The sequence below is a fragment of the Siphateles boraxobius genome, unplaced genomic scaffold (assembly GCF_051911475.1).
Source record: "Siphateles boraxobius isolate OS27281-9 unplaced genomic scaffold, OSU_SipBor_1 20, whole genome shotgun sequence".
NCBI classification, from domain to species: domain Eukaryota; kingdom Metazoa; phylum Chordata; class Actinopteri; order Cypriniformes; family Leuciscidae; genus Siphateles; species Siphateles boraxobius.
In genome coordinates, this window is record NW_027508811.1 from 6,973,905 (window position 1) to 7,001,625 (window position 27,721).

The following is a 27,721-nucleotide window of genomic DNA, read 5'->3' on the forward strand; positions in this document are numbered from 1 at the left end:
AGATTCCCTGACAGGATACTACCCAGGTACACACACACACACACACACCCACACACCCACAGATTCCCTGACAGGATACTACCAAGGTACACACACCCACACACCCACACACCCACAGATTCCCTGACAGGATACTACCAAGGTACACACACACACACACACACAGCCACAGATTCCCTGACAGGATACTACCCAGGTACACACACACACACACACACCCACAGATTCCCTGACAGGATACTACCCAGGTACACACACACACACACACACACACACACACACACACACACACACACACAAACACCCACACACCCACAGATTCCCTGACAGGATACTACCCAGGTACACCCACACACCCACACACCCACAGATTCCCTGACAGGATACTACCCAGGTACACACACACACACACACACACCCACACACCCACAGATTCCCTGACAGGATACTACCAAGGTACACACACACACACACACACACAGATTCCCTGACAGGATACTACCCAGGTACACACACACACACACACACACACCCACAGATTCCCTGACAGGATACTACCCAGGTACACACACACACACACACACACACACACAGATTCCCTGACAGGATACTGCCCAGGTACACACACACACACACACACACACACACACACACACACACACAGATTCCCTGACAGGATACTGCCCAGGTACACACACACACAATTTTTTTTAATTAAGATTAACTAAGATTACTTATGGAAACGTATATATATTCATTTTTTTTATGTATGCTGTATAGTATATATTTATAGATTAAAATAAAGATTATATATTTTTAATTAGTTTTTGTTTGTAAGAGTATATTTAGCTTCATTTATTTTAATTTCCGTTTTCAATTTTAGCACTTGAACCTTATCATATTTCATTTAGTTTCTAAGGCAACATGTCTAATGTCTACTTTTTACATATAATATGTTTATTTTATTTCAGCTTTATTTAATTACCGAAATGTATTTAAAATAAATGTATTTAATAATAACAACACTGGTGTTTGCTTTACAGGAGATTTGCTCTCACCACCAAGATCCCCGACACCAAGGGATGCCACAAGTGTTGCATCGGTAAAGCTTTAAACATGCACTCTAGTACTCACGCAAACACACACACACACTCCGATTGAGTTTGACCTCCTGCTCTCTTTCTCTCTCTGTCAGTGCGGAATCCGTACACGGGTCACAAGTATCTCTGCGGAGCTTTGCAGTCAGGGATTGTTTTGCTGCAGTGGTACGAACCCATGCAGAGATTCATGCTTATTAAGGTTAGACACGAAGGAAAGTTGTATTAAATCAAGACTGAATAAAGAAAAAAGATGGCATATTATATTAAGAAGATTAATATTAAGAAATCTCTCTCTCACACAGCACTTTGATTTCCCGTTGCCCAGTCCGCTGCGTGTGTTTGAGATGCTGGTGGTCCCTGAGCAGGAGTATCCTCTGGTCTGTGTGGCGGTCAGTCAGGGCACAGAGCCCGGGCAGCTGGTTCGCTTCCAGACCATCAACCTCAATTCCTGCTCGTCCTGGTTCACTGAGATCGGCTCAGGTATAGGTTACACACACACACACACACACACACACACACACACACACACACACACACACACACACACACACACTTTGCCCTGCTCCCAGTCCTTGCTGGTGTGAACTGTCAAATGGGCCTATTAAGCAAAATTTATAAATTTGATGTGTATTTATTTGGGTGTAGGTGGTAACCAGGTTGATACAATCCATGTGACACAGTTAGAGAGAGACACCGTACTCGTGTGCCTGGACAGTAAGTGGCAACTTTGAGCACATGTTGATTAACCTTTTTTCAAAAATGTAGCAAATACATTAGCTATTGAAGATTTCCAATGTTGTCTTTCCTCTATACTTGTGTGTGTTTAGAGAACGTAAAAATAGTGAACTTGCAGGGAAAGCTGAAGTCTAATAAGAAACTGGCATCTGAGCTGAGTTTTGATTTCTGCGTCGACTCTGTAGGTGAGAGATTCACCTCTGCTTTTATCCAGCTGTGATGTGCTTTTTAGTTATTTAGTATGTGTTTGATGTGTGTGCCTAACCTCCTATATGTGTGTGTTTGTGCCAGTGTGTCTCCAGGACAGTGTTCTGGCCTTTTGGAAACATGGGATGCAGGGGAAGAACTTCAAATCAAATGAGGTAAACGCACACAATGGCACTCTGTGTCTCTTAAACACCTTAAAACAAGACGGATGGGTTAAAATTAAAGAAATTACACAAGTTTGAGGTTTGGGGATAAAAAAAAAATAAAAGACTGACAAGGATGCATTACATTGATCAAAATTGAACAAACATAATTTGAAAAAAACATTGCAAAGATTTCTGAAGGATCATGTGACACTGAAGACTGGAGTAATGATGCTAAAAAAAATTACTGTATTTGTTTGCCTAATAAATGCAGCCTTGGTAATAAAAATAGACTTCTTTCAAAAATAACTTGCTGACCCCAAACTTTTGATTGGTATTTTTATATAATAAAACTTAATAAATAAATTAATAATTTATGCATTTGGCAGATGCTTGTGCACATATATGTATTTGTGTCATGTGTGTGAGATGATCTTTCATGGCTCTATAGCGTCTAACAATAAAAGACCAAAGGTCTTCTGGAGGTGAAGCACTGTCTTTATGACATATGATAGTGTGTGAGACAGATGACAGGGTGTGATGGATGATGTAAAATTCATGTACAATCAGAAAGCTCCAGCTGGCCAGAGTAATAGATTAAATTATTCAGCTGTTTTTCTCCTCTCTGACTCCACTGAAAAGCACTCAGCACCTACACCCCTCTAAAGAGTGTGTGTGTGTGTGTGTGTGTGTGTGTGTGTGTGTGTGTGTGTGTGTGTGTGTGTGTGTGTGTGTGTGTGTGTGTGTGTGTGTGTGTGTGTGTGTGTGTGTGTGTGTGTGTGTGTGTGTGTGTGTGTGTGTGTGTGGGGCAAGCTTTACAGCCTGCCAAGTTGTGCACCTGCTTTGCCACTCCTTGTAGTTTTGGAACATGACACGTGTGATATTTTCAGCCATTGTTGAAAGTTTTTGAGATGGGAGTAGTTAGGCACAAATATGCACGAAAAACTAATCAGTTGTAGCATTGCTAATCTGACATTGCAGCCTCCTCATCACAACACTAAAATGCAGTCAACAAAAAACTGAAAAAGTTACACAGTTCAATTTAAACTGACTGTTGTACCATATGCAAATGAAAACGGCAAACCGTGCAGCAGGTGTGTAAGTGAGAAATTGGTGCGAGACTAACGAAAAGGTGAAACGACGCTTAATGAAATAAAAAAGACTAAATGAGCTGATTGTGGACATGAAGTCCTGAGCTAGAGGAGAACGTTTACAGCGAGTTCTCTGACTCCCGGTAGAGGTGTGTCCACTGTACAGTTATGTCTCTGAGCACTGTTACTTTCCTTTCATAAAATAATTTAGGTTTGGCATTTATAATAAATATTGTTTATATGAACACCACTTTAAGCTATTTTATGCACTGGTATTTTACATTATTTCTGAATGTAATAAATAATAAAATGCAACTTATCTGTTGTTGTTTTTTTTCCAACAACACAATTTTGCCCCGGTGCGACTAGTCCGGTGGGGAAAAAGTGGTAGTTGGTTGTGGTCTTTGACTATATTATTTAGTCTGGTCCACATTATATTCTGACAAAGATCACCTACCTGCCTACCTGTAGAAAGAAACAGAGCTGGGGAAAACATTATACACATTATTAGTGTTTAAACCCAATCATTATTATAACTAGTTCATTGTTATATGATGGTTTTATACTTTTAGTATTATATATATATATATTGTTTAATACCTTTTATACTACAAAAATGAAAATTTGATTACAATCTGAATTCTTTTTCCCTGTTTTTTTTTTTCTCTTTTGTTTTGATATGCATAACTGTACAACAGTGTTATAATAGGGACATTGCTGGGACATCTCAGCGGGTGTTCTACAGTTGTTTATTAAAGAATATTTCCACTCGTTTGCAGGTGACACAGGAGATTTCGGACCCGAGCAGAGTTTTCAGACTCCTGGGATCAGACAGGTTAGAAACAGATCAAATCATTTCTCTCTCTCTCTTGCCTTACATCATCCCCTTTTTTCCTTTCATTATTTTTTCTCCTGGAAACATTACTCTCCGCTCTCACGTCTTCCCAGAAACTCTGCATGTAGTATTTTTGTATTCCGTGCATTCAGTGGACAGAAATAGAGACATGTGGAGGAAAAAAGCCAACAGGGAGAACATGGTGTCCCGGCTGGGTTTGTTTCTATAGTGAGGGAAGCCCTGGGTCAGGTTTATTGGGGGGGGACCTGAGCTTTGTGTGACGTACGGGGTTAAATAAGGTCTGCCAATTTAACACCCAGGCTCAATGAGGATACTTTGTTCTGCTGTCCCAGTTGAGCTATATATATATATATATTATTATTAGTACTGTCAACGTTGACGCATGCAATTTCAGTTTTAACGTTAAAAATATTTTAACAATTTTTTCTGTCATCCTTTGGCTAGCCTTACAGTATATAATGATCATGCTCTTATTCATGCAAATGCTTTTGAACCATTAAAGCGTGACAAGACAAAAGAGAACGTGCTGTATGACTTTCCTGACACACACGACGCAGAGAAAGACGTGCGCCAGTATCGTGCGAACAGGCAGCGCGCCAGAATCGAGTTCTCTTTCCCGCTTGAACGAACTTTAACACAAACAATTATGCCAAAATGTCTGTTTTGTCTAGTATCCTCATAAGAGCTGTCTTAAAAGAGTTAAATAAAGTCTTAAATGAATGTAAAGAGTTGTGAGAAAATAGGATGCATGTTCAGATCCGCATCATGTGCAGCAGCGGCAGGTATTAAAGTGACAGCAGCCACTAATGCTGTCTGTCATTAATATTAATCAAAGGTAACAGAGAAAATTACTCACTGCTCTTGATTAAAGAACTTTTGTAGCTTTAATAAGGATTAATCTATATTTAATTTATAATTTATGCAGTGCAGACTGTTTAATAACTTTATTCAATTTCTGTATATTTCCAAATGTAAAAAAAAACCTGTTAGCTTTTAGTTACACTGGAATGTTGAATTGCTATACTTAATGTTTAAAATTGAAGAAGAAAAAATATTGAGACAAACTGGCCTTCATTCATAAAAAGATGCCATTAAATATTTCGACATGAATGTTTCTACATTAAGTTGGAGATTAATTGTGAAATTTTTACATTATAAAATATATTAAAAAGTTAAAACATAAAAAAGTTTTTAATTGCGATTAATCAGAATTTTTTTTTATTAATCTAGTTAATTTTTTTATCTATTGACAGCACTATATATATATATATATATCATAATAATAACTATTTTGTTTTAGTTTACAAGGCAAAAAAAATAAATGTACAACATCAACAAATGTAAGAAAGTGAAATGAAAAATAAAACAAGCATTGACAAGCATGACTTCTGAAGCCACTTTTTGATGCGTTCAATGCTTTACTTGTGTGCCGTGTGTGTTTACATCATCATACATTGACACTAGGGATGCCACAATTCTCAGTATAATATTGAACCTTACGAATTTCTTTGCATATGCGCTGCCGCTGAGATAAGGAAAACCCCTCCCCTTGAGTAAATGTCTAATCACTATCGACTTAAGTTAGGGGGCACTTAACCATGCTTGCAACGTTGGTGTCAGATTTCACACTTTTAACATGGCGAGCGGTGAAGTGAGGCTGCAGTACGAGGAAGCACCATCGTTTTTCAAATCTATGGTGTCGAGACATTTAGGTTTTGCCGTTGATTATAATGCACAGGAAGGAAAAACGATAAACAGAAAATGACTGTGCAAGCATTGTTTTACACGTGTCGCCTACTCAAGTGGAAACGCTTCCAACATGACTGCACATCTGCGGCGCCATCACCCAGCAATATCACTGTCTGAAAGCAGGATGGCAGAGAAGTTGACACAGTCATCCAAAAAGCAACAGTCCCTCGCTGATTCCCTCCAGTATAAATACCCAACTGGTTCTCAGAGACAAAGAATTATCAATGGCAGTGGGGATGTTTTGGGCAGCTGTTTTCGATGATTGGAGTTGTGGGCTTTCGCCACCTTAAGAAAGCGTTCGATCTGCATTGCAGATTAGTCTCCCACTTTTTTCAGTGCCGAGGTAAATCTCGACCTTTATGAAAACGCACGCAACAGTATCGTAGGTGAATTGTATATTATACAATATACTAGGGATGTGTACAGGTGGAATTTATTTGCTTTTAAGTAAAATATAGAAAGAGTATTGCAATAAAAGTAATTGTTCTCCTTAACCTCTTACTGTTTCTATTGCCTAAGCATAGAATAACAAAAAACATGGATATGCCAAGCCATCAGAACCAAACCGAACCAAAAACCGTGGTTAAAAAACAGAGATATCTATTGAACCGTGGGCTAACTGTATTGTTGCATCCCTAATTGACACCACAGACACAATGGCCTTGTACCACCACAAGACCCTCTTTAGCACATTCTGTCTCTCTCTTTCACTCTCCCTCTGAGATCTCCATATTTTATTTACGCTGGTAGTGCCACGCTGGTGTCTGTGTGCTGTAATTTCATCTGTCGCCTGCTGCTGAGGACACCACCATCCTCACGCAACCCCTCTACATGCGCATAATCATGCTTTTCTTCCTCCCTTTTACACTCATCTACTGTATATGATACGCGTTGCTTCTGACAAGTGTATGTGTGTTAATATCTGTGGGCTTCTGTGCATTTTAGGGTTGTTGTTTTGGAGAGCCGGCCTACGGATAACCCTACCGCTCTCAGTAACCTCTACATCCTGGCTGGACATGAGAACAGTTATTAGCTCCACCTCCTTCAGCCATTCAGGCACGCTGCACCTGGAGCCGTCGCAGGAACGGCACAGATGCTGGACAACCACAGCTGAGCTGATGAGCAGACTGTGTTTAGTGCTAAATCTCACTGCAGCCTTATGTCATACACACCGCCCACCGCAAGTAACCCCCGGACTTCTCAACACTTCAGGCATTCAAAATCAAATATCATGCAGTTCTACAGCAGCCAGTCAGATTTGTGCAAATCAAGCAACCAATCGCCAGAACTGCAAGCCAATAGTGCTCTGTATTCAATACTCTTTTTTTTTTATAACCCTATTAAATGTAATCATTCTAAACATGTAAAAAGCTGCAAAGATTAGAACATTGAGCAAAGATCGTTGCTGCTCAAAAAGTGCCATACAAGGGAATGGTTTTATTAAACGTAACTAACTTTGGAGGTTTTGTGTTAATGTGGATTTAAAATGTCAGAATTTCATGCCACCTAATGGGGAGAGTTTTGGGAGAGTGAGTGAGTGTTATTTATTCAGCGGAGTCGTGTGAGTGAAGCATCTTGCCCTCATGTTACTGAGTGAATATTTTTCTGCTGCAGGTCATTTTATCCTTGTTTTTTTGTTGTTGTTTTTAGCTCTTTTATTTTCTCCAGCTGAGTAATATTTTAAAATATCAGTTATCTCTTTTAAAAGCAACTTTAATTCAATACTTGCACCATGTAAGCACTTTTGTACATGATCTTTTTATATTTAAAAATGACAAAACATGGGAGATGCGAGGTTACTGTGATATCTCAAGTGTTTCCGTTGCTTTAGTTTTATGTATGCAGCTTTTGTAATAAAAAGGCAGTTGTTAACACTTTGGGATGTTTTTGATTATTTGTGAAAGTCATTTCAGATAAATATCCACACAAATATAGTGAAGGCCACTTAAAACTAACGTTTTGACATGCTCACTAGGAAACAAATTTATGTGTGGGCTGATTATTGTTTGTAATGGGCAGGATTCTATTTTTGTTGTCGTTCTAATTAATTCAAGTACACTGATATACCCAGAAGTACTTTTTTACAAGTTTATAGTGTAGTGTGTGATCAACTAAGGGAGTTGTTTGTTCTTACACCTTACTCAATTACAAAAAAAAATCTCTTGCAGATTATGTGTGTGCGAGATTTCTCTTGATAATTCTGTTATCATTTACTCACGCTCAAGTTGTTCCAAAACTATGAGTTTCTTTTGAACACAAAAGAGCATATTTTGAAGAATATGGGTAATCGCACGGTTGTGGGGCACCATTGACTTCCATAGTATGGAAAATGTCCCATCAACCTTTTGGTTTCAAACATTCTTCAAAATATCTTCCTTTGTGTTCAGCAGAACAAAGACATTTATACAGGTTTGAAACAACACGAAGGTGAGTAAATGGTGACAAAATTTTCATTTTAGGGTGAACCATCCCTTTAACAGAAACTTTTATCTGCGTGCACGTCACCTCGCGCTCGCTCGCGTGGAGGTTGAAAAAAGACTGCGTTGTATTTGATTTGTCCTCGGATGAAGGGATTTACGTTGCCACTGCTTTCGGCTCGTAAATGACTGATCTTAGGTCAGCTCTTGCGGATTGTTTCGAGCTTTTATCGTGTTGCTGTGTAGACTGAAGGGCGCGCAGAGTGGAGGCGGAGTTTCGACTCCGTTTCTACGGCAACCGGCCGCTTGTAAATAGCGTGTTTTCTTCTCCATGCGAACTCAAACAGTTTCATGTTGTACGCGGACACACGGCTGCATCTGTCGTCAGATTCACTCTACACAAACTTCTTCGCTTATGTGACACATTTCGATCTCAGGAAGTTGCGCTTTGTGTAACGTTACACTTTTATTTTTTTTATCGTAAAGCAAATATTTGGATGAGACTTTGGAAGGTACGCTCTCTCTCTCTCTCTCTCTCTCTCTCTCTCTCTCTCTGTCTCTCTCTCTCTATTAGATAATATAAGATGTGTATTGTAGTTTTTTTAAATAATTATTCTTGGTAACTAACTGATCTTGATCACTATCATGTTACATAACAGTAAGACTTCAGTTACTCAAAATACATAGTGTCATAAACTTTCAAGAAAAAAATTATTTCAGAACAAATAAATCAGTAACCAGCTGATGTTTACCTAAAAAAATAGTGTGAGGAATTAAGTTTGGTGTCTCTTCCTTCTAGGGGCCCACAACAATTTCTAAGTGTTATTTTTTTATATATATATAAGGCAAGGGACCCAGAACACTATTTTGGGAACACTTTATTTCAAAATGTCCTTGCTGTTACAAGTTTAATGTACTTACTATAGTTGTACTTATTTTTGTAATTACACTGTAACAGGGACACCTTAAAAATGTTACTGCATTTTTTTACCTATATCCCTGTATGTGTCATTTACAATCCTTATATTTGGCTCCAGGTTTTTTTTTTTTTTTTTACATTTAAATCAACATCAAGGTGAGACAGTATCTTAAGTGTGTTCTGCTGGTGTCACAGAGATGGAGAAGTATGAGAAGATCAGCAAGATTGGTGAAGGCTCGTACGGCGTCGTGTTCAAATGCAGGAATAAAGACACCGGACAGATTGTCGCCATCAAAAAGTTTGTGGAATCTGAGGATGATCCCATCATTAAGAAAATAGCGCTCAGAGAAATCCGCATGCTGAAGGTAAATGCTCAGTCTGACCCTGCGGGAATAATCCCAGTTTGAACCAGCCTAAGTGGTTTGCTGGTTTAAGATGGTTCCCCAGCCTGGGCAAGCTGGTTTCTTAGGATGGCCTGTTATTAAATGCCCAGAAAAAAAAACTAGGTGGAAACTGGTGGAAAAAAACTAAAAAAAAACTTAAAAACTAGGCAAAAGACGGTAAGACCGGCAAATCGGTTTAGGCTAGTTTAAGATCACCATTTGTAGACTTGAAGAATATTATTAGCAGTATTTTTGTCTCATTATTCAGAATGTGGCAGTAGGATGTTTCAATAATCAGTGTCTGGAGCTCTTGTGTTATTTGCAAACTCTTTCCTTTGAGCTGAGAGCAAAGCCGTGGCCCTTTGAAGATCTAACATGTCAGCCAACACTGGCTTACCAATTATTTTCACTCTGTTATGCATGAAGGGATGGATGGATGAATATTCTTGTTGTTCCCTTCCCCTCCCTTGAGGGTATTTTTTATTATTATTTGGTCAGTCATGATAGCAGTCAATTATACTGTACAACAGATTTTGGTCCATTTATTTGACGGTGGGCTGTAAAAATGTGTGGTTTTGTTAATATATGTATATGTAGATTATTTTGTCTCTAAACGTAGTTCTAAGTTCATACGTAAGTTAATGTATGTATGTTTAATGCGGCTGGAGTGGATGGTGACCTAAAGCTTTTTTATTTATATATATATATATATATTCAGCTTTTATTTTATTTTTAGTTTGTCATTTATATGCTTGTCATTTTAATTTTTTTTAAATAATTTTATTTAGCTTTATTTATTCAAATTTTAGTTTTAGTAATTAGTAATTTAGTAAAGTAGATGAACTCTACTTTATAAAATAAAGTTTATATTACTAAATAAAAAAGTTTATATTATATTTATTTTATTTTAGCCTTATTTCAATTACCAAACAAGATTTTTTAAAATAGGTTTAGTTAACAATAACAACACTGGTATGGGGTGTGTTTGTCATTGTGTGTGTTTTAAGGAAATGCATCTAAAAAGACTTGAAGCTGCTTTTTTAACATGTAAACACACACTTAAAGGGATAGTTCACCCAAAAATGAAAATTTTGTCATATTTTTTTTCCAAACCTGTATGAGTTTCCTGCATCTGCTCAACACAAAAGAAGATATCTTAAACATTGTTGGTAACTAGACGGTTGAGGGTAGCCATTGACTTCCATAGTAGGAAAGGAAAGAAAAACTAGCCTATCAATGGGAGTTGTCAACTGTCTGGTTACCAACAAGGTGTAAAATGTCTTTTGTGTTGAGCAAAAGAAGGAAACTCATACAGGTTTAGAACAACATGAGGGTGAGTACCGTAAATGATGACAATTTTCGTTTTTATGGTGAACTATTCCTTTAATCAATTGTACATTAAGGGCCAGGTTTACTAACATCTTGCGCCGGCTCAAACCCTTTTTTTGGCATTAAAAAAATACTGTCAGGATTTACTAAAGACACGCAGCGAAAACTTTGAGCTGAAAGGGGGTAGAACGTTATTTTTGCGGCGTTTTTAGGAGTTTCCCTTTCAGGCGCAAAATCTATGGGAGGAGAGTATTTAAATGAGTCACGCAAGGTGATTTACTAAGGTTTGCGCTCGTCAATGTAGTTTGAGCCATTATTAACCGCCCAAGCACGTCTTAAACCAGACGCTAACTGTTAGATTGAGTTGGACATTAAGGAACTGATCTGACTGCTTCTGTGTTCTTCAATGTGCAGAACTTTCCACTCCCATCGGCGCTGTTTTGGATTTGCGCTCTCACGTTAATTTGCCCTGTTTAGTAGGTCCAAAAGTCTCAGACAGCATTGGAAATATGGACGTTTTATCAATTGAGCTGTGTAAATGAAGTTTTAGGACTTTTGATCATGCAAAATAAATAATAAATATTTAAGATTATGCAGTATTTGGTCACACATTTTGACACTGTCCATGTGAACTCTTCTGTACAGACTATCATATGTTCTTTTTTCCATTGATGCACAAGATGTTCCTCTCTAATGCTGGAGAACATAATCATCATGTTTTACAACAACTTGTGTTATTCATTTTTAAAGCAAGGGGGCAGACTAAATACTAAGATGTTTGGAAAAACTGCTGATCAAATCAGAATAAGATAAGAAGCATTTTCACTAGCGGTCTTAGACTTTCTTTTTTTATTTTTTATTTTTTATTTATTTCTACACATATAAATCCTAATTTGTGGTTTACATTGTGTGTCTAGCAACTGAAACATCCAAACCTGGTGAATCTAATGGAGGTGTTCAGAAGAAAGCGAAAACTGCACCTGGTGTTTGAGTACTGCGACCACACTGTCCTAAATGAGCTGGACAGATACCCACGAGGGTGAGAACACACACACACACACACACACACACACACACAGAGAGACATGCAGACACACCTATAAATCAGCTCTGTGTTTCTCACACTAACAGACATATTGTTTTTGTTGCCATGACACCCAGCATGTCTTTAGTGGAATGTTTAGAGCAGGATGCATTTGCCCTCTGTGGTGCACTTGACTAAGACGCTTGTTAAACATTTAACAACATTTAACTCTTTCTGCCGTCCTCTTGATTTACGAGTCAAGAATCAACAAAGCTTACACACAAAGATCGCATATACATGCACATACACAATGAACCTATAGGGTTAGTGTGGAGTTCAGTAGGATGGTTGAGATAGACAGAAGGGGCAGAGAAGAATGAATAGTTAAAGGGATAGTTCACCCAAAAATTTAAATTGTGTCATTAATCTCCCTCATGTCGTTCCAAACACGTAAGACGTTCATTCATCTTTTGGAACACTAATGAAGATCTTTCTGATGAAAGAGCTTTCTGTTCCTCCATTGACAGCTATGCGACTACCACTTTGAAGCTTCAAAAAGTTCATAAAGAGATCGTAAAACTAATCCAAATGAATTGAGCGGTTTAGACCAAATTTTCTGAAGAGACATGATCGCTTTATATGATGAACAGATTTAATTTAGATTTAATTTTTATTCACATATGAACATTCCTTAACTCATACATCAGTTATGATAAACGAAAGCTCAAGCATGTTCACTTGATATGCGAGAACCAATGAGGTTCATTCTCGTGTTACACAGGACGTTTGAGCTTCAGCAAGAACCAATGAGATGTGTTCTCGCCTGCAAGCAGGTTTGGTTGAGCTACTGTTTATGTTCTCTGATCAAAGTTTATTATGTGAATAAAAATCGAAATTTAATCTGTTCATCATATAAAGCGATCTTAGTCTCTTCTGAAAATTTGGACTAAACCTCTCATTTCATAAGGATTAGTTCTACAATCTCTTTATGAACTTTTTGAAGTGTTAAAGTGGTAGTTGCGTAGCTGTCAACAGAGGGACAGAAAGCGCTCAGATTTCATCAAAAAGATCTTCATTAGTGTTCCAAAGATGAAGGTTGTGGGTTTGTGTTCCTGTAACTGCATTGGGATGCTTTTGTGTGTGTGTTCACTCAGTGTTCCAGAGCACATGGTTAAAAGCATCATCTGGCAAACACTTCAGGCTGTGAACTTCTGCCACAAACAAAATGTAAGAATTTCAAACTTGTTGCCACTCTCTCCCACTCTTATCTTCTCAACAGTATAAATATAATAGTAATAATTATATAATATAATATAAAGGCTGCTGCATTTTTACTGTGTAAGAAATGTGACATATTATAAAGACATGTTTCTAAAGGTAAATAATTAGCTTTTAAATGTTTAACTGTATTAAACCAAGTTATTACAATATTATCTGGAAATTTTTTACTTTATATGAAGTATTCAAATTTTGTAGATGTTAATAAATATTTCCTTTAGTAAAATTTACATTTTAAGTCAATTAACTGACATTTACAAATGATTAAAAAATGTGTAAATTAAGAATTAATATTATACATTTGGTTCAATTGAATATGAAATTACAAGTCTAGAAATAAATGCTCTTATTCATTTATTTTGAAATGCAATTAAAAATCTAGTATAATGTAATACCATCAACATAATTTAACATAATGACATAACATAATAACAATGTAAAAATCTGCTGTACCACCTGACCACTGCAGATTTAAGGTGTGTTCGGCTTGAAGCAGCGCTGTTTTACCGTTTTATTCACGGCTTGAACGCAGCATAATAATATTAATTACCAGAAGAGGTGGGATCCAGATCTAGCCACTCAATAATTGCACCTATTTAAGTGGTTCCACCAGTTTCAGTCAGTTTAATATTAGTCATTCGTCTTAAAACATCTGATCTAAAAACAGTATTAAGGCAGTGGTTCTCAACTCTGGTCCTAGGCACTGCTCTACTCATTTTGTATGTCTTCTTTATTTACAAATATATTAAGTTGGGTATCATCAGCTTGTTAGAAAAGATCTCCGCAAGCTGAAGTGAGTGTGTCACATGAGGGAGACATACAAAATGTGCTGAGTTGTGGGTCCCCAGGACCGGAGTTGAGAGCCACTGTTTTAAGAGACTCTCAGATTGATTTAAAAATGTGTGTTTTAGTGTATCCACAGAGACGTGAAGCCTGAAAATATTCTCATCACCAAGCATCAGGTCATCAAACTCTGCGACTTTGGCTTTGCCAGGATCCTCAGTGCGTGCAGTCCATACACTTAAACCACACACACTCTGCACCTTCAACGTTTCATTCATCTAATGGCTTACTCTTTTTTTCAGCGGGTCCATGTGATTATTACACGGATTATGTAGCGACGCGGTGGTACAGAGCTCCAGAACTGTTAGTGGGAGACACACAGTACGGCCCACCAGTAGACGTCTGGGCAGTGGGGTGTGTGTTTGCAGAGCTGCTCTCTGGCGCCCCCTTATGGCCGGGCAAATCTGATGTAGATCAGCTGTATCTGATTAGGAAAACTCTGGGTAAGAGACACACATGTGACTCTAGCTGTTTATATCATGTGTGAATAGATGCATGACATGAATACATTTTTTTTTCGTGTTGTTGTGTTCATAGGCGAGTTGATTCCTCGACACCAGCAGGTGTTCAGTACTAACCAGTTCTTTAGCGGAGTTTGTGTCCCGGAACCGCAGGAGACGGTAAGATGATCATTAACTTTCCATTCAGCATAAGTTCATTTCTAGAGTTCTAGAAAGTAAACACACTCTACATGTGTCTTATGCACAAGGAGCCTCTTGAACTGAGATATCCAAACCTGTCGTACCAGGCACTGAGCCTCATGAAGGTCAGTTAAACACACACACACACACACACACACACCATTCATTCAGAAGTCTACTGCCCACTCAGAACCAGAACCTCTCTGTCTGTTCTAGGGTTGTCTGCAGATGGATCCGGCTGAAAGATTGTCCTGTGAGATGTTACTAGAGCAGCCATACTTTGACAGTTTGAGAGAGGAGAATGAGAGTGCGACACGTGAACTGGACCGAAAGCGACGCATACGCCAGCCACGCAAACACCTGCCTCCTGGGGTCTGTTGCCATGACTACAATACTCACACCTAGGGCTGGGCCGTATGACCCTTTATAGTGTGCGTTGATAGTTCAAGCTGTTGACTTTATATATAGGGTACAAAGGGACTAAAGGCGCCTTTGATTTTATTTTCCTCTACACTATGGTACAAAAACTTTCCATAACATCAGTGTTTTAAGATGCACGTGGAAATTTGTCTGATCCTTCAGGCGAATGTGGGCAGCAGCGCAAAGTTGATTCTTTGCTAATTTGATGTAATAGTTGATGAGGTTTTTTTATATTTTGTAGATTTAAGAAGCAAATGAGAAAAGCAAAAAATATATATATTGAGACAACAGTTTTGTTCAAGCTAATTAAACCAAACAGTTTTAGGAATAGTATGTAAATATGTAAAGTATGGTATTTGGGGTGAAAAGCGCATCTTCTGTCAGGGCGAAAGGCACAATAATTGACATAATAAACAGCTAGCTGACTTTTGTTGACATAACATGGTTAGATTCAGATGTTAATATCTTACATTAAGTTGGGTGTCCACCTTAGAGATAATCACCATATTTATAATGAAACCATTATATTTAAAAAATATGATTTTAATCATATCATATAATAAAATATAATTTATTGCTACTGTAAATCTATATTACATTATTATGGGATCTCCTTCAAATCTTTCAGAATTTTTACTTTTAAAATAATTTTGTTTCTGTATTTTTAAATGTATATTTTTATATTAACATTTTAATGAAGGTATATTTATTGAACAAAAATAAATTATTTTATTTATTAAAATAAACAGAATATAGTTTTATACATAGTAACTTTGTTAAAGTGATTGTTTTGAACAAGTATTAGCTTAGACATTATTAATTTATTTTAGCTGAAGTATTTGTATAAATAATGTGTGACTGATAATAAGAAGAAATGTTTCTTGTGCAGCAAATCAGTATATTAGAATGATCATGTGACACTAAAGAGTGGAGTAATATTGTTGAAAATTCATCTTTACTATCACAGGAATCAATTACATCTTATAATATATCATCAAAACAATATCTGTTATCTTAAATTGTAATTATATTTTAAAAAATTAATTTGATCAAATAAATTTGCCTTGGTGGACATTAAGAGACTTCTTTCAAAAACATTTTTAAAAAGCACAAACTTTTGAACTCTTTTGGGAATATTTATTTATTTTCACCCCAAAATAACTGTATTGTGAAATAAACAGTTCATTTAAAATTACTTAATAAAACATTTTGTCATACTGCCCATCCCCACTCTCACATCGAAATCCTTCTTTTTATTTTAATACTTCAAATCCCCGTTCTCTGTTTGTGTAGTATCTGCCTCAGTTGGCCAGCAGTACTGTCTTCCCAGCCGTGGAGAACAGGAAATACTACAACAACCTGCGCAAATTCAACTGTCATCTGCCCAACATATGATGGACGCCGACTCATCAGGAACCCGAGAACCGAGCGTCCACCTCTCAGCTGGTGTGTGAGATAGACAAAGGGCTCTGCTCTGCCTGTAGAACAATGATGTCACACTGCCAAAGCAAAGACTCACAGAAGCAGTTCTGTAATATGTAAAATGACAACAGCAATAATAATAGCATTAAAATTGGATGTTGTGCTGTGCTTGATAGTTTGATTAGAAACTGACATCAGTGCTATAGAAGAGTTTGCTCTGTGGGACAGATTTTTTTTAACCTCTATTATTTTTCTTAATTATAAACGCTAATGATGCTTCATGTATGTATATATATGATAATTTGTAGAAAACGTAACCAGGCCCAAAACAGAATCTGCAGACTTTTCTGTGGAGAACGACTTTGAAACTCTGCAGAATGCATTTTTTCGTAAAAAGTATAAAACGGAATTGTGAGTTGCTGAAAGCAAATTAGCCAAAATATTTAAGAAATCAAGGGTTTGAGGATGTGTAGAACTTGTAGAGAAATCTGTGGCTCTTTCTGTGTTCCTGGACATAACCCTGTGTTTCGTTTGACAACATTTATTACCCAATTGTGGACATAATGATCTTTATTGTTGCCTTTATGACTGGTGCTAATAATTGAGCCACTGTCTCGCACCAAATGCCAAATTCGAGAGACATGAGCAAACGCAAACGTGTTTTTTTGTTTTGAGATGTATAGATGTAAAATGTGATTGTTTTTGTTTGTTTTCAGACTAAATCATTAAAGATCTTTCTGCAACATATATTTGTTTCCATAGCTTCTTCATAAGAAACGAAGCAAGAAATGTGTTAAGGAAAAAAACAGATGAAAATTTATTGTTAACGGCAACATAAGATTGTTCATCTGGCCTGGATGGTCTGACTAAACACTTTATTTAATTAATCAAAGCTGATTCGGTGGGAAGCCGGTGTTGTTGATTTGCCCCTAAAGCAAAGCAGCTCTCTGGATCCGTCTCTGGGATGCTCAGTTGCTTGGATACTGTTGCCAAAGAAGTCATGGACATCAGCCAGAGGGGTTTTCTGGCCTGGACACAAGGCTGTGAGAGTTGTGGTGTTCCAAATGTGCTCTGAGAGACGATGTGATTGGTTAAGCGAGATCCAGTTCTATGGCGAGTCTGGGAAGTGCGGTCTGGAGTCTGTCCACAGTCTGATCTTTATCTTTTACTCCGGGGAGATCGCTGAGAAAGAGCAACTCCAGGTTCCTGATACACACAAGCACACAATCTGTGGTAACGGTTGTTAACTCAAACCAATGTGTCGTCCAGGGCTGTGTTTAGGGCGTTTTCAGACCTATAGACTGTTTGCTTTGTTCCGAAACGGACTTAATTTGTTGCGTTTTCTTCTTGGTTCAGTTCGCTTCCACAGGCCAACATTTCAAACATACCAAAATGTGTTTTTGCAAGTCACATGTGAGTAAAACTGTCCACTTGTTGGTCAGAGTTCACCTGTTTACTTTCCTCTGCGTCACCCATCAACATGGACTGACAAGTTCGCTCCATGGGCTTTTTGTGGCTTTATCTGTCGTGACACATGCAATCACTTGTACTTATCATCACTTGTCTAAATTCCAGCTCTGACTGATAAATTATATTTAAAATGATATGTGTGTGTGTGTATATATATATATATATATATATATAATACTTGTAATGCAGTTAGCATGGGAATCAAGGCTTCGTCAGGACAGCATTGTTGCATCGTTCAGGCGATCTCGGAGCGATTGCCGTGTTCACATATGTCTAAACGAACCAAACTAAGTGAGAAAACCCACAAGGTTTTGAAACAAACAATCCAAGCGAGGTGTGAAAACGCCCAAGACTAAGTAGATTGTAGAAACTTTTGGCAACATTGGTCTCCATTCAACTGAGGCTCACAATGCTTCTGGGAAATACATTCCTGGCTGATAAATCTTCTGATATCATTTGAGATCAACGTCGTCCAATCACTGTCCTCATTTGGCATACACAAAATGTGGAGTAATATGCAGTAATATGATCAACTGAAATGAGTGCTGCTGTTGTCATACCTGAGTTGATGAAGAGCGATGAGTCCTTTATCGGTCACATTACCACAGGAAACCACCGTCATGTTCTTCACACTGTCCTGCAGCGTCTTTATTTGACTCAAACGCTCCAGACAGGCGTCTTCTATATAAATACACTTATTTAATCTGATTTCCTCCAAGTGCTCAAGACCCTCTAAACACAAATACAAAGGCAACCTTTATTAAGTACAGTAGGTGTAATGTAAAATGTAGTATACTCTGTATAGTAAAACTAGATGTGTGAAAAGAGAGAGAACCGCACTGTATCTGTCGGTGTAAAACACCCTTTTGCTTTACGTCACTTTTTCCCACAACTGAACCTCTCATCCTCACCTGTGACACACAGACAGTGTCTCATCCTCACCTGTGACACAGAAACGGTGTCTCAGTGTCTCCACTTCTCACACACACGGTAGCGTCCTCACAAACTTTCCCTCTCTGGGGTCTAATTTAATAAATAATGCAAGATTGTTTTGCTGGAGCAAATGGAGTAAGAGATCTTGGCCTTCTCCATTCACTAATGATTTCATTAAATTTGCATAGGTAATGTACAGTAACAACGCTAAAGGTTAAAAGATAATTCTGCTACATAAAGGTAACTGGGTGAGGAGGTCAGTGAGAAGGGTGTTTATGTGCATTTAATCGATCTTTTGGCACTGCAGCATTCACTTACCCAGATGATCAAAACCACGATACATGATGCAGGACTCTGTGGCATCAATAGCTTCTATCTTGTACCGGCCCAACGGCCCGGTCGGGAGTCCGTTGTAGTCGTGCTGATAGCGGTCGAAGCCACGGAACCGAACTTTTGCACCACACCTCAGGAGCCACTCGGCAGCAGCTCGATCAGGACCCACTGCTTTAATACGCTCATAATCAACTCTATATTGATCAAAGAACATAACATTTACTGAATAATGCATCTGGAAACCTGACTGCAGTGTCCTGCTGTGAGAGTGTGACATAACATCTAAAACCAGTGATAGACCAATTACACATCTGCTTTTCAGACATTTTTAATGGATAGTGCACATTTCACTTTTGTACAAACTTCCGTTTAGAAGTTTGTGGTCGATAAAATCTCTTAAGCCCACCAAGGCTACGTTTATTAGATCAAAAATAAACTAAAACAGTAATATTGTGAAATGTTATTAGAATTGAAAATAACAATTTTGTATTTTAATATATTTTAAAATGTAATTTACTCCTGTGAATTCAAAGCTGAATTTTCAGCATCATTACTGCAGTCTTCAGTGTCACATGATCCTTAAGAAATCATTCTAATATGTTGTTTAGGTTCTCAAGAAACATTTCTTAATATTTCTTAAATTACTGAAAGGAATAGTTAACTTAAAAATGAAAATTCTGTCATCATTTACTCAAGTTGTTTCAAACCTGTATAAATGTCTTTATGCTGAACACAAAGGAAGATATTTTGAAGAATGTCAGTAACCAAACTGTTGATGAACCCCATTGACTTCAATAGTATTTTTTACCTACTATTGAAGTCAATGGGGTCCATCAACTGTCTGGTTACTGACATTCTTCAAAATATCTTCCTTTGTGTTCAGAAGAAGAAAGAAATTCATACAGGTTTGAAACAACTTGAGGGTGAATAAATGATGACAAAATTTTAAAGAATTTACGTGAACTATTCCTTTAACATTTTTTACAGGATTTTGGATTAATATAAACTTTTTTTAAAGTATAAAACTGAACTGCTAGATGTTATTACTTTAAAGTTACAAGTTTAGACTCTAATTAAGAGCTGTTGTTGTGAATTACCACATTTAAATTAGTCTCTGTAGAGATTTCTCACTCTAAGGAATAGTCACTCATAGAGACATTAGTCCCTTTATAGGTATCTATGGCTATTTTGTTTCTTTTAACTGGCCTCAGGTGCTTTACAGTCTGCTGTGGGTTGGGAAAGAAAATATTGACAAAAAGGAAATTATGATATTAGAGAACTAAACTAGTTACATAATTGTTGTCTTGGAAAAATATTCAAAAATTACTTGTTGAAAACAGCATTGAGCCACCCCCAGAACTCTCGACTGCCCCCTGGCGGCTGCTTGCGTGGGGATAAAACCATCCGCGCTGACCTGGTCAACAATCTCATGTCTATGCTATGACTAAAATAAAGAGAGAGAAAGAGACGACACGTCAAAGAATGAAGACGCACTGTTCAAATACAATTTCTAATAAAAGATCGAGAAGAAGAATCTGTGTACGTTGATGGTCATGTTTATTGAATCTAGAGGACAACATATTCATTTATCAAACCTCTAACGTTAAATGCAGTACAGATTCAACAGAATAAGTTCTTTCTCATTCATCTTATTCAGAACCGCTACAAAAAGAAATAGTGTGAAACTTAGAAAACTGACCGTGTGGTTCGGGGTGTGCAGTTCTGTATATGTGCGTAGTCTGTTATTTACATCCCGTGTCCTCCATGCGCGCGTTGATCTTTCACCCTTTACGTCACCCCGTACCGCGCTCCCATTGGTCAGTGAGTGTGCGACCTGCGCGTCAGGGGTGGGGCCAGAAAGGACAAGCTTTCAGCGCCCGAGCGAAGAGATTCCTTAAACCAGACCGACTGACCGAGTCAAAGACGAGCACTATGATCACACGGCCATGATAAGTCTGTTAAGGGAAGTAAAAACTTACTTTGTGGAATAATGATACGAACTTTCTGTACCGGATATGTGTGCGCGCGTTTACTGTCACAGGGATCAAAGTCTGCAACGTGCAGAGCTGCACACCACAGCGGGTGAGAATAACAATAGCTCTACAGAGCACTTAAATGAACAATTCAGAGTATTTATAGTGACAGTGACAGAAAATGTTCTGACTTTAGTGTCACACTAAGAATCCTATTAAAAGTATTTGAGCTGTAGTATGACTGTATTGTGACTGCACAACAGTAATACTGTAGTCAGGGTACATCCAATAACACTTCATGTGCAACGATATTATAAAAGGGGATAGTTCACCCGAAAATTAAAGTGTAATCATTTACTTATCCTCGTGTCGTTCCAAACCGGTATGACCTACTTTCTTATGCGAAAGACAAAAGTAAATATTTTAAGTAGTGTTGGTAACCTAACAGTTTGGTTACCATTGGATTTCATTGTATGGAGGGTAAAAAAACGTACCTTTATCAAAATATCATTATTTATGTTCCACAGAAGAAGAAAAGTCAAACATGTTTGGAATTATCGGCTGATAATATACCATTATATTGTGTAGCTCATTCGATGTGGCTGTTATTGGTGGAGGGATTGTTGGACTGGCCTCTGCCAGAGAGATGATCCTCAGGCACCCAAACCTCACCTTTACCCTGCTGGAGAAAGAGAAAGAGCTTGGTAAATGTGTATTGGTTCTTCTTCTAAATGCTTATTCATATCCATCCTGATTTCACATTAATTTCTTTGGTGTCTCCCCTCCAGCTGTCCATCAGACAGGTCATAACAGTGGTGTGATCCACAGTGGGATTTACTACACTCCAGGCTCTCTGAAGGCTCAGCTTTGTGTTCGTGGAGCCATGCTGACATATCAGTACTGTCAGAAGAAAGGTGTCCCTTATAAGAGATGTGGCAAGGTAAGAACTAGCACAGGCCCCTTAACACCACAGATATCAAATCCTGGTCCTGACAAAGAGATTTGTCTCAATAGTATCTAATGCGTGTGTGTGAACGCAGCTTATCGTCGCAGTGGAGAAAGAGGAGATTCCACGTCTGAAAGCTCTATATGAGCGCGGTCAGAAGAACAATGTACGAGATCTCAAGCTTATTGACGCCAAAGCAATTCGAGAGAAAGAGCCATACTGCAGGGTGAGTGAGACCTGTTTGTGTGTTAATGAAAGATTAGGTACATATTTTCCACACGTGTATCGTTCATTGGTTTGATCAATAACCAGCAGATTGCCAAAGTGCTGTCATCAGGGCTTTACCTGGTTCAGGTGACCTTAGACCTGCTGTTTCAAACACTGATTTATTAACCTATTTATGACCGTCATCTATGTGTTTGAATGTTGTATGACATCTTTTAATCTCAGTAAAGTCAGTTAAGGTTTAGCTTCACCGACACTAAATAAAAAAGATTTGGTTGGTAAGATTTTTTAAATGTTTTTGAAAGGAGAAGAAGTCTCTTATATTCATCAAAGCTGCATTTATTTAATCTAAACTGCAGTAAAAACAGTAATATTGTGAAATATTATTACAATTTAAAATAACTGTTTTCTATTTTAATATATTTAAAAATATAATTTATTCCTGTGTTCGCAAAGCTACATTTTCAGCAGTCTTCAGTATCACATGATCCTGATTTAATGCTCAAGAAGCATTTCTTATGATTATCAATGTTTAAAACAGTTGTGCTGCTTAGTATATTTTTTGAAACTGTGATACATTTTTCCAGGATTCTTTGAGCGTTTAGACCGATAGAGACCATCCAAATCTTTCATCATAGTCAACAAATCACTGTTTGTCTTGTTTATAGATAACATTTTTGTTAAATAGATAAAGCTACAATAACAGACTGTAGTGTGGCTTCCAGTAATCAGAATTTCTGTTAATCCCAAATGAAAAGAAGAAATAGTTTCACAGATTATTTCAGAAAAATGAAGCATAATTTCAGTTGCTCACTGGTGCACCCCCAGACTCCAGGGAGCAGAGAACTGCTGATTTCAGCCAACCAATGGCATTTGTGTGTGCAATATGCATCAAACAGTCAGAGAACTGACTGAACATTAAATAATGTATGAAATCATTCCTTTGTTTATACATAGGGCATCATGGCATTGGACTCTCCATACACTGGGATCGTTGACTGGCAGTTAGTAGCTCGGACCTACGGTAAAGACTTCCAGGAAGCAGGTGGGACTGTGATGACAGACTTTGAGGCATCAGGCATCACGGTTGCAGCAGAGAGCCCAGCTGGGAGTGCTGAAGGTGAGTCACGTGACCTGTTCTATGTCCCAGACCTCTTTCTTTTCTTTAATATAACTCTATTTATCGCTTTATGTGTGTTTAGGGCTGAAATATCCCATCACCATCAAAAGCTCACAGGTGAGAAACTGAAATGTATTAATCATGTTTTTATGATTTCAGGTCGGAAACATATCTCTTGGGATTGTGTATGTCTTAGTATGACTGTGTTTGTGTGCAGGGGAAGGAAGTGAGGTGTCGGTTTGTGTTGGCATGTGGAGGCCTTTACTCTGATCGTTTGTCTGAGATGTCTGGCTGTAGTTCAGAGCCCCGTATCGTTCCCTTCAGAGGAGATTATCTGGTGCTCAAGCCAGAGAAAAACTACCTTGTCAGGGGCAACATCTACCCTGTGAGTAGAAACAGCCCACACACACACTTAATCCACAGATATATGAGCGTGTCTTTAAGGTCTCTGTTTGTGTGCCAAGGTGCCAAACCCACGCTTCCCATTTCTTGGAGTCCATTTCACTCCTCGAATGGATGGTAGTGTCTGGCTGGGCCCAAACGCGGTGTTGGCTTTTAAACGAGAGGGGTATAAACTCTATGACTTCGACACTCAAGACTTCATTAATGTCCTATCCTACAGGTACATTCTAATACACATTGGAATATACACTACTGTATGTCAGGTTTTTTTTAAACAAATGAATTAAATACTTTATTTCAGAATGGATGCATTAAAGGGATAGTTCACCCAAAAATGAAAATTCTGTCAGTATTTACTCACCCTCATGTTGTTCCAACCCCGTAAGACCTTCGTTCATCTTCGAAACACAAATTAAGATATTTTTGATGAAATCTGAGAGCTGGATCGCTCCTCCATAGGCTTCTAAGGGATTGAAGCTCACCAGCCCAGAAAAGTTATTAAAGACATTGTTAAAATAGTCCAAGTGACTACAGTGGCTCAATCTTAAGTTTATCAAGCGACGAGAATACTTTTTGTTCGCAAAAACAAACAAAAATAACGACTTTATTTCAACTATTCATTTCCTTCTCTATGAGCCTCTAGTCAGTTAACGTAGTGTGATTCCGTAGAGCTACGTCACACGTAGGCTCACTATTGGCCGACGCTGGTCATGTGGGTGATGCGTGTGACGTACAACAACAGAAGCTGTACGCTATTACACTAGTGAACTGACTCGAGGCCCACAGAGAAGGAAATGAATAGTTGAAATAAAGTCGTTATTTTTGTTTGTTTTTGCGAACAAAAAGTGTTCTCGTCGTTTCATAAACTTAGGATTGAGCCACTGTAGTCACTTGGACTATTTTAACGATGTCTTTTTTGTGGCTGGCAAGTTTCAATCCCTTAGAAGCCTATGGAGGAGTGATCCAGCTCTCAGATTTAATCAAAAATATCTTAATTTGTGTTCCAAAGATAAACGAAGGTCTTACGGGGTTGAAACAACATGAGGGTGAGTAAATACTGACAGAATTTTCATTTTTGGGTGAACTATCCCTTTAAATAGATCAAAAGTGACGGTAAAGACATTAATGTTACAAAATAGTTCCATTTTATGCTGTTCTTTTGAACTTTCTATTCATTAAAGAAACCTGAAAAATCTGTCATGTTTCCACATTAATATTTAGCTGCAACTGTTTTTCAACACAAGAAATGTTTCTTGAGCAGCAAATCAACATGTTAGAATGATTTCTGAAGGATCATGTGACACTGAAGACTGGAGTAATGATGCTGAAAATTCAGCTTTGTCATCACATGAAATTACATTTGAAAACATATTCAAATAGAAAACAGTTATTATGAATTGTTAATAATATTTCACAACATTACTGTTTTTACTGTATTTTTAATCACTTAATAACCTTTTGAAAGTTATATCCAGTTTTACAACTTTGTTGCTATGAAAACGACATGGCCAAAACTAAAATGACCATGAAAATAATGAGAATAATTTACATCTCAAATAATAAATGGTTTAACAGGCAAATAATAATAATACATTTTATTTAAAGGCGCCTTTCTCGGCACTCAAGGACACCGTACAGGGATACATAAGACATTTAAAAGCACCAGAAATAAATAAACAACAAAAAAACAAAACAACAGAAAGAGGCAGAGCAATTGATATCAAGTGAGATAGGCAGTTTTGATTAGCAGTTTTGATAGCAAATTAATGCAAGTGTTTTTATAAAATTATAAACTTCACCATTTTGCTTTAAAAATGGTTATGAGGTAAACTGACCCAGTTACTTCCATTCTTCATAAGTTTTTATGGTAATCAACATGCCAAAATGCTGTTGATTGAGCAAGCTAAACCCTGAATATTCCTTTAAATACATAGGGGTGTTAATTTAAGACAGTTTCTTGACTTGAAACTGTGTTTGTGTGTAGGGGTCTTCAGAGGCTGGTAATGAAGAACATTGTGTATGGAATGGGGGAGATGTATAGAGGTGTGTTTCCCAGTGCTCAGGTGAAGATTCTGCAGAAGTTCATACCTGAACTGGGCCCCACCGATGTCCTCAGGTACAATCACTCTATTGGGAAAGGTTATAAGGGTCATGCTTAGTGTCATTTATCACCACTATTGCTGTATAGTCACTCTCAAATAGTGCTTTTGCCCTGCACACACTGGCCTGTTTGAAAATGTTGTTTTTCTACTTGTTGGTTTGTGCAGGGGGCCGTCCGGTGTGCGTGCACAGGCATTGGATGCTGAAGGAAACCTGGTGGATGATTTTGTGTTTGACGGTGGGAAGGGAGAGCTGGGAAGCCGGATTCTGCACGTACGCAATGCACCGTCACCCGCTGCGAGCTCCTCTCTGGCCATCGCTGAGATGATTGCAGATGAGCTGGAGAAAAGATTTCAACTGTAGACATAGCTCAGATGACATTGATCTGACATCACCATGATAACACTCTCAATCTTATACTTTCATTTAGGGTACAAAAGAATAAGTATAGAATAAAACGTTGATGGTATTGTGTGGAACAGTCATAATGCAAAAAGATTTCTGGTGCTGTTTTTTAACGTATCTTCTGCAAATAATGCAGATTTTGGGAAATGTTGGGAAACAATTATTATGTCTTTGTAAATCTAATGATTTATGAGGGAAAGAACTGCCTTAAAGTAATGTACAAAGGTAGTTGCCTCTTGAGAGAATGTGTTCACTCCATATCTGAATTTGTAAAAAAATAAATAAATAAAACATGACATTCTTTTTGGTGGGTTTTCAAATGATCTCTAAGCTCAGATGTCTGAAGCGAGTTGAGTAATTCAAAAACAACTCTTCTGATTTGTTCCTTGTAAAATCAGGGGTTTCAACCCATATATAAAGCATACATTTCCTTGACATTATAACAATTTTCTTCCTTTCTAGCATAATCTGTTAGGTGAACATGTTATGTTAGTTGATATTTTTGAAAGTTTTTTCTTTCTCTTTTTTCTACTGAATAAAGTATTTTTAGAGCTTGGCACAACTTTAAAAATTTAAACCTGGATAAACGAGTTTTCAAGGCTATAGGAACCCTGATACTTCAAAGAAAAGAAAAAAAGATGTTGAGGGGGTGAAACATCTTGATTTTTTTTGTTGCTTTAGCTTATTTTAATCCATGTTTTATTTTAAATCATTTTAAAGGGATAGTTTGCCCAAAAATGACAATTTTGTCATCATTTACTTCGAGCTCATGTTGTTCCAAACCTGTATGAGGTTTTTTTTCTTCTGTTGAACACGAAAGAAGATATTTTAAAAATGAATGTTGGTAACCAGACAGTTGATGGCACCCATTGATTTCCATAGTAGGAAAACTGCTATGGAAGTCAATGGGTGCTGTCAACTGGCTGATTACTGACATTCTTCAAAATCTCATCTTTTATGTTTAATAGAAGAAAAAAACTCATGCAGGTTTGGAACAACATGAAGGTGTGTAAATTATGACAGAATTTAATTTTTTTAGGTGATCTATCCCTTTAAGTAATCTTGAAACCCATTCAGTTTTGCTGTGGGCCCCGGCTCTCTGTAACCACTGTTGTAAAGGCTTAAACCCGTTTTCTAGTGCATGAATCTGCTGAAATGTCCACAAGAAAAAGTGTTTAAATGATTTATTGGGTGACCGTGTCGTTATTGACCACACGATGGCAGTGGTTGGCTGGAAATTTGGGGGATTTTTAGATT

General features: G+C 37.7%; 4 protein-coding genes across 13 annotated transcripts in view; 3 read left to right on the forward strand and 1 right to left on the reverse strand.

The window, feature by feature from the left end:
• The window catches only part of map4k5 (mitogen-activated protein kinase kinase kinase kinase 5), a 38,506-nt gene extending 30,748 nt beyond the window's left edge, over window positions 1-7,758 (forward strand). For all 4 annotated transcript variants that reach the window (XM_077236488.1, XM_077236490.1, XM_077236489.1 and 1 more), the window contains 8 exons: window positions 1,044-1,102; window positions 1,196-1,299; window positions 1,403-1,580; window positions 1,746-1,814; window positions 1,928-2,020; window positions 2,127-2,197; window positions 4,056-4,111; window positions 6,827-7,758. In XM_077236488.1, the coding sequence (XP_077092603.1) occupies window positions 1,044-1,102; window positions 1,196-1,299; window positions 1,403-1,580; window positions 1,746-1,814; window positions 1,928-2,020; window positions 2,127-2,197; window positions 4,056-4,111; window positions 6,827-6,914 (718 nt within the window). In that variant the 3' untranslated portion in view covers window positions 6,915-7,758. The remainder of the gene's footprint in view (window positions 1-1,043; window positions 1,103-1,195; window positions 1,300-1,402; window positions 1,581-1,745; window positions 1,815-1,927; window positions 2,021-2,126; window positions 2,198-4,055; window positions 4,112-6,826) is intronic.
• Window positions 7,759-8,395: 637 nt separating this feature from the next.
• On the forward strand, window positions 8,396-17,304 carry cdkl1 (cyclin dependent kinase like 1 (CDC2 related kinase)). Its single transcript, XM_077236498.1, has 10 exons — window positions 8,396-8,810; window positions 9,413-9,582; window positions 11,847-11,968; window positions 13,108-13,180; window positions 14,143-14,233; window positions 14,317-14,517; window positions 14,612-14,694; window positions 14,784-14,840; window positions 14,932-15,087; window positions 16,429-17,304. Exons 2-10 carry the CDS (start codon window positions 9,415-9,417, stop codon window positions 16,528-16,530), a joined length of 1,053 nt encoding a protein of 350 aa, XP_077092613.1. The 5' UTR covers window positions 8,396-8,810; window positions 9,413-9,414; the 3' UTR covers window positions 16,531-17,304.
• Window positions 16,251-21,250, reverse strand: dmac2l (distal membrane arm assembly component 2 like). 6 transcript variants are annotated; one of them, XM_077236505.1, is made up of 5 exons: window positions 20,993-21,250; window positions 20,621-20,737; window positions 19,279-19,487; window positions 18,588-18,759; window positions 16,251-17,763 (listed from the first exon to the last, which is right to left on the reverse strand). In XM_077236505.1, exons 2-5 carry the CDS (start codon window positions 20,722-20,724, stop codon window positions 17,649-17,651), a joined length of 600 nt encoding a protein of 199 aa, XP_077092620.1. In that variant the 5' UTR covers window positions 20,725-20,737; window positions 20,993-21,250; the 3' UTR covers window positions 16,251-17,648. The 6 variants fall into 6 exon arrangements, with proteins under 6 accessions (XP_077092620.1, XP_077092619.1, XP_077092617.1 ...); XM_077236504.1 differs by having other exon boundaries at window positions 20,621-20,726; window positions 20,993-21,074; XM_077236502.1 differs by having other exon boundaries at window positions 20,621-20,731; window positions 20,993-21,074.
• l2hgdh (L-2-hydroxyglutarate dehydrogenase) lies at window positions 17,691-26,760 on the forward strand. Of its 2 annotated transcripts, none has more exons than XM_077236497.1 (10): window positions 17,691-17,790; window positions 21,855-21,970; window positions 22,055-22,206; window positions 22,307-22,438; window positions 23,395-23,557; window positions 23,640-23,674; window positions 23,775-23,942; window positions 24,022-24,179; window positions 25,944-26,075; window positions 26,227-26,760. In XM_077236497.1, the coding sequence occupies exons 2-10, from the start codon at window positions 21,913-21,915 to the stop codon at window positions 26,420-26,422; spliced, it is 1,194 nt and encodes a 397-aa protein (XP_077092612.1). In that variant the 5' UTR covers window positions 17,691-17,790; window positions 21,855-21,912; the 3' UTR covers window positions 26,423-26,760. The 2 variants fall into 2 exon arrangements, with proteins under 2 accessions (XP_077092612.1, XP_077092611.1); XM_077236496.1 differs by lacking the exon at window positions 17,691-17,790 and adding an exon at window positions 21,134-21,375.
• Window positions 26,761-27,721: the final 961 nt, after the last annotated feature.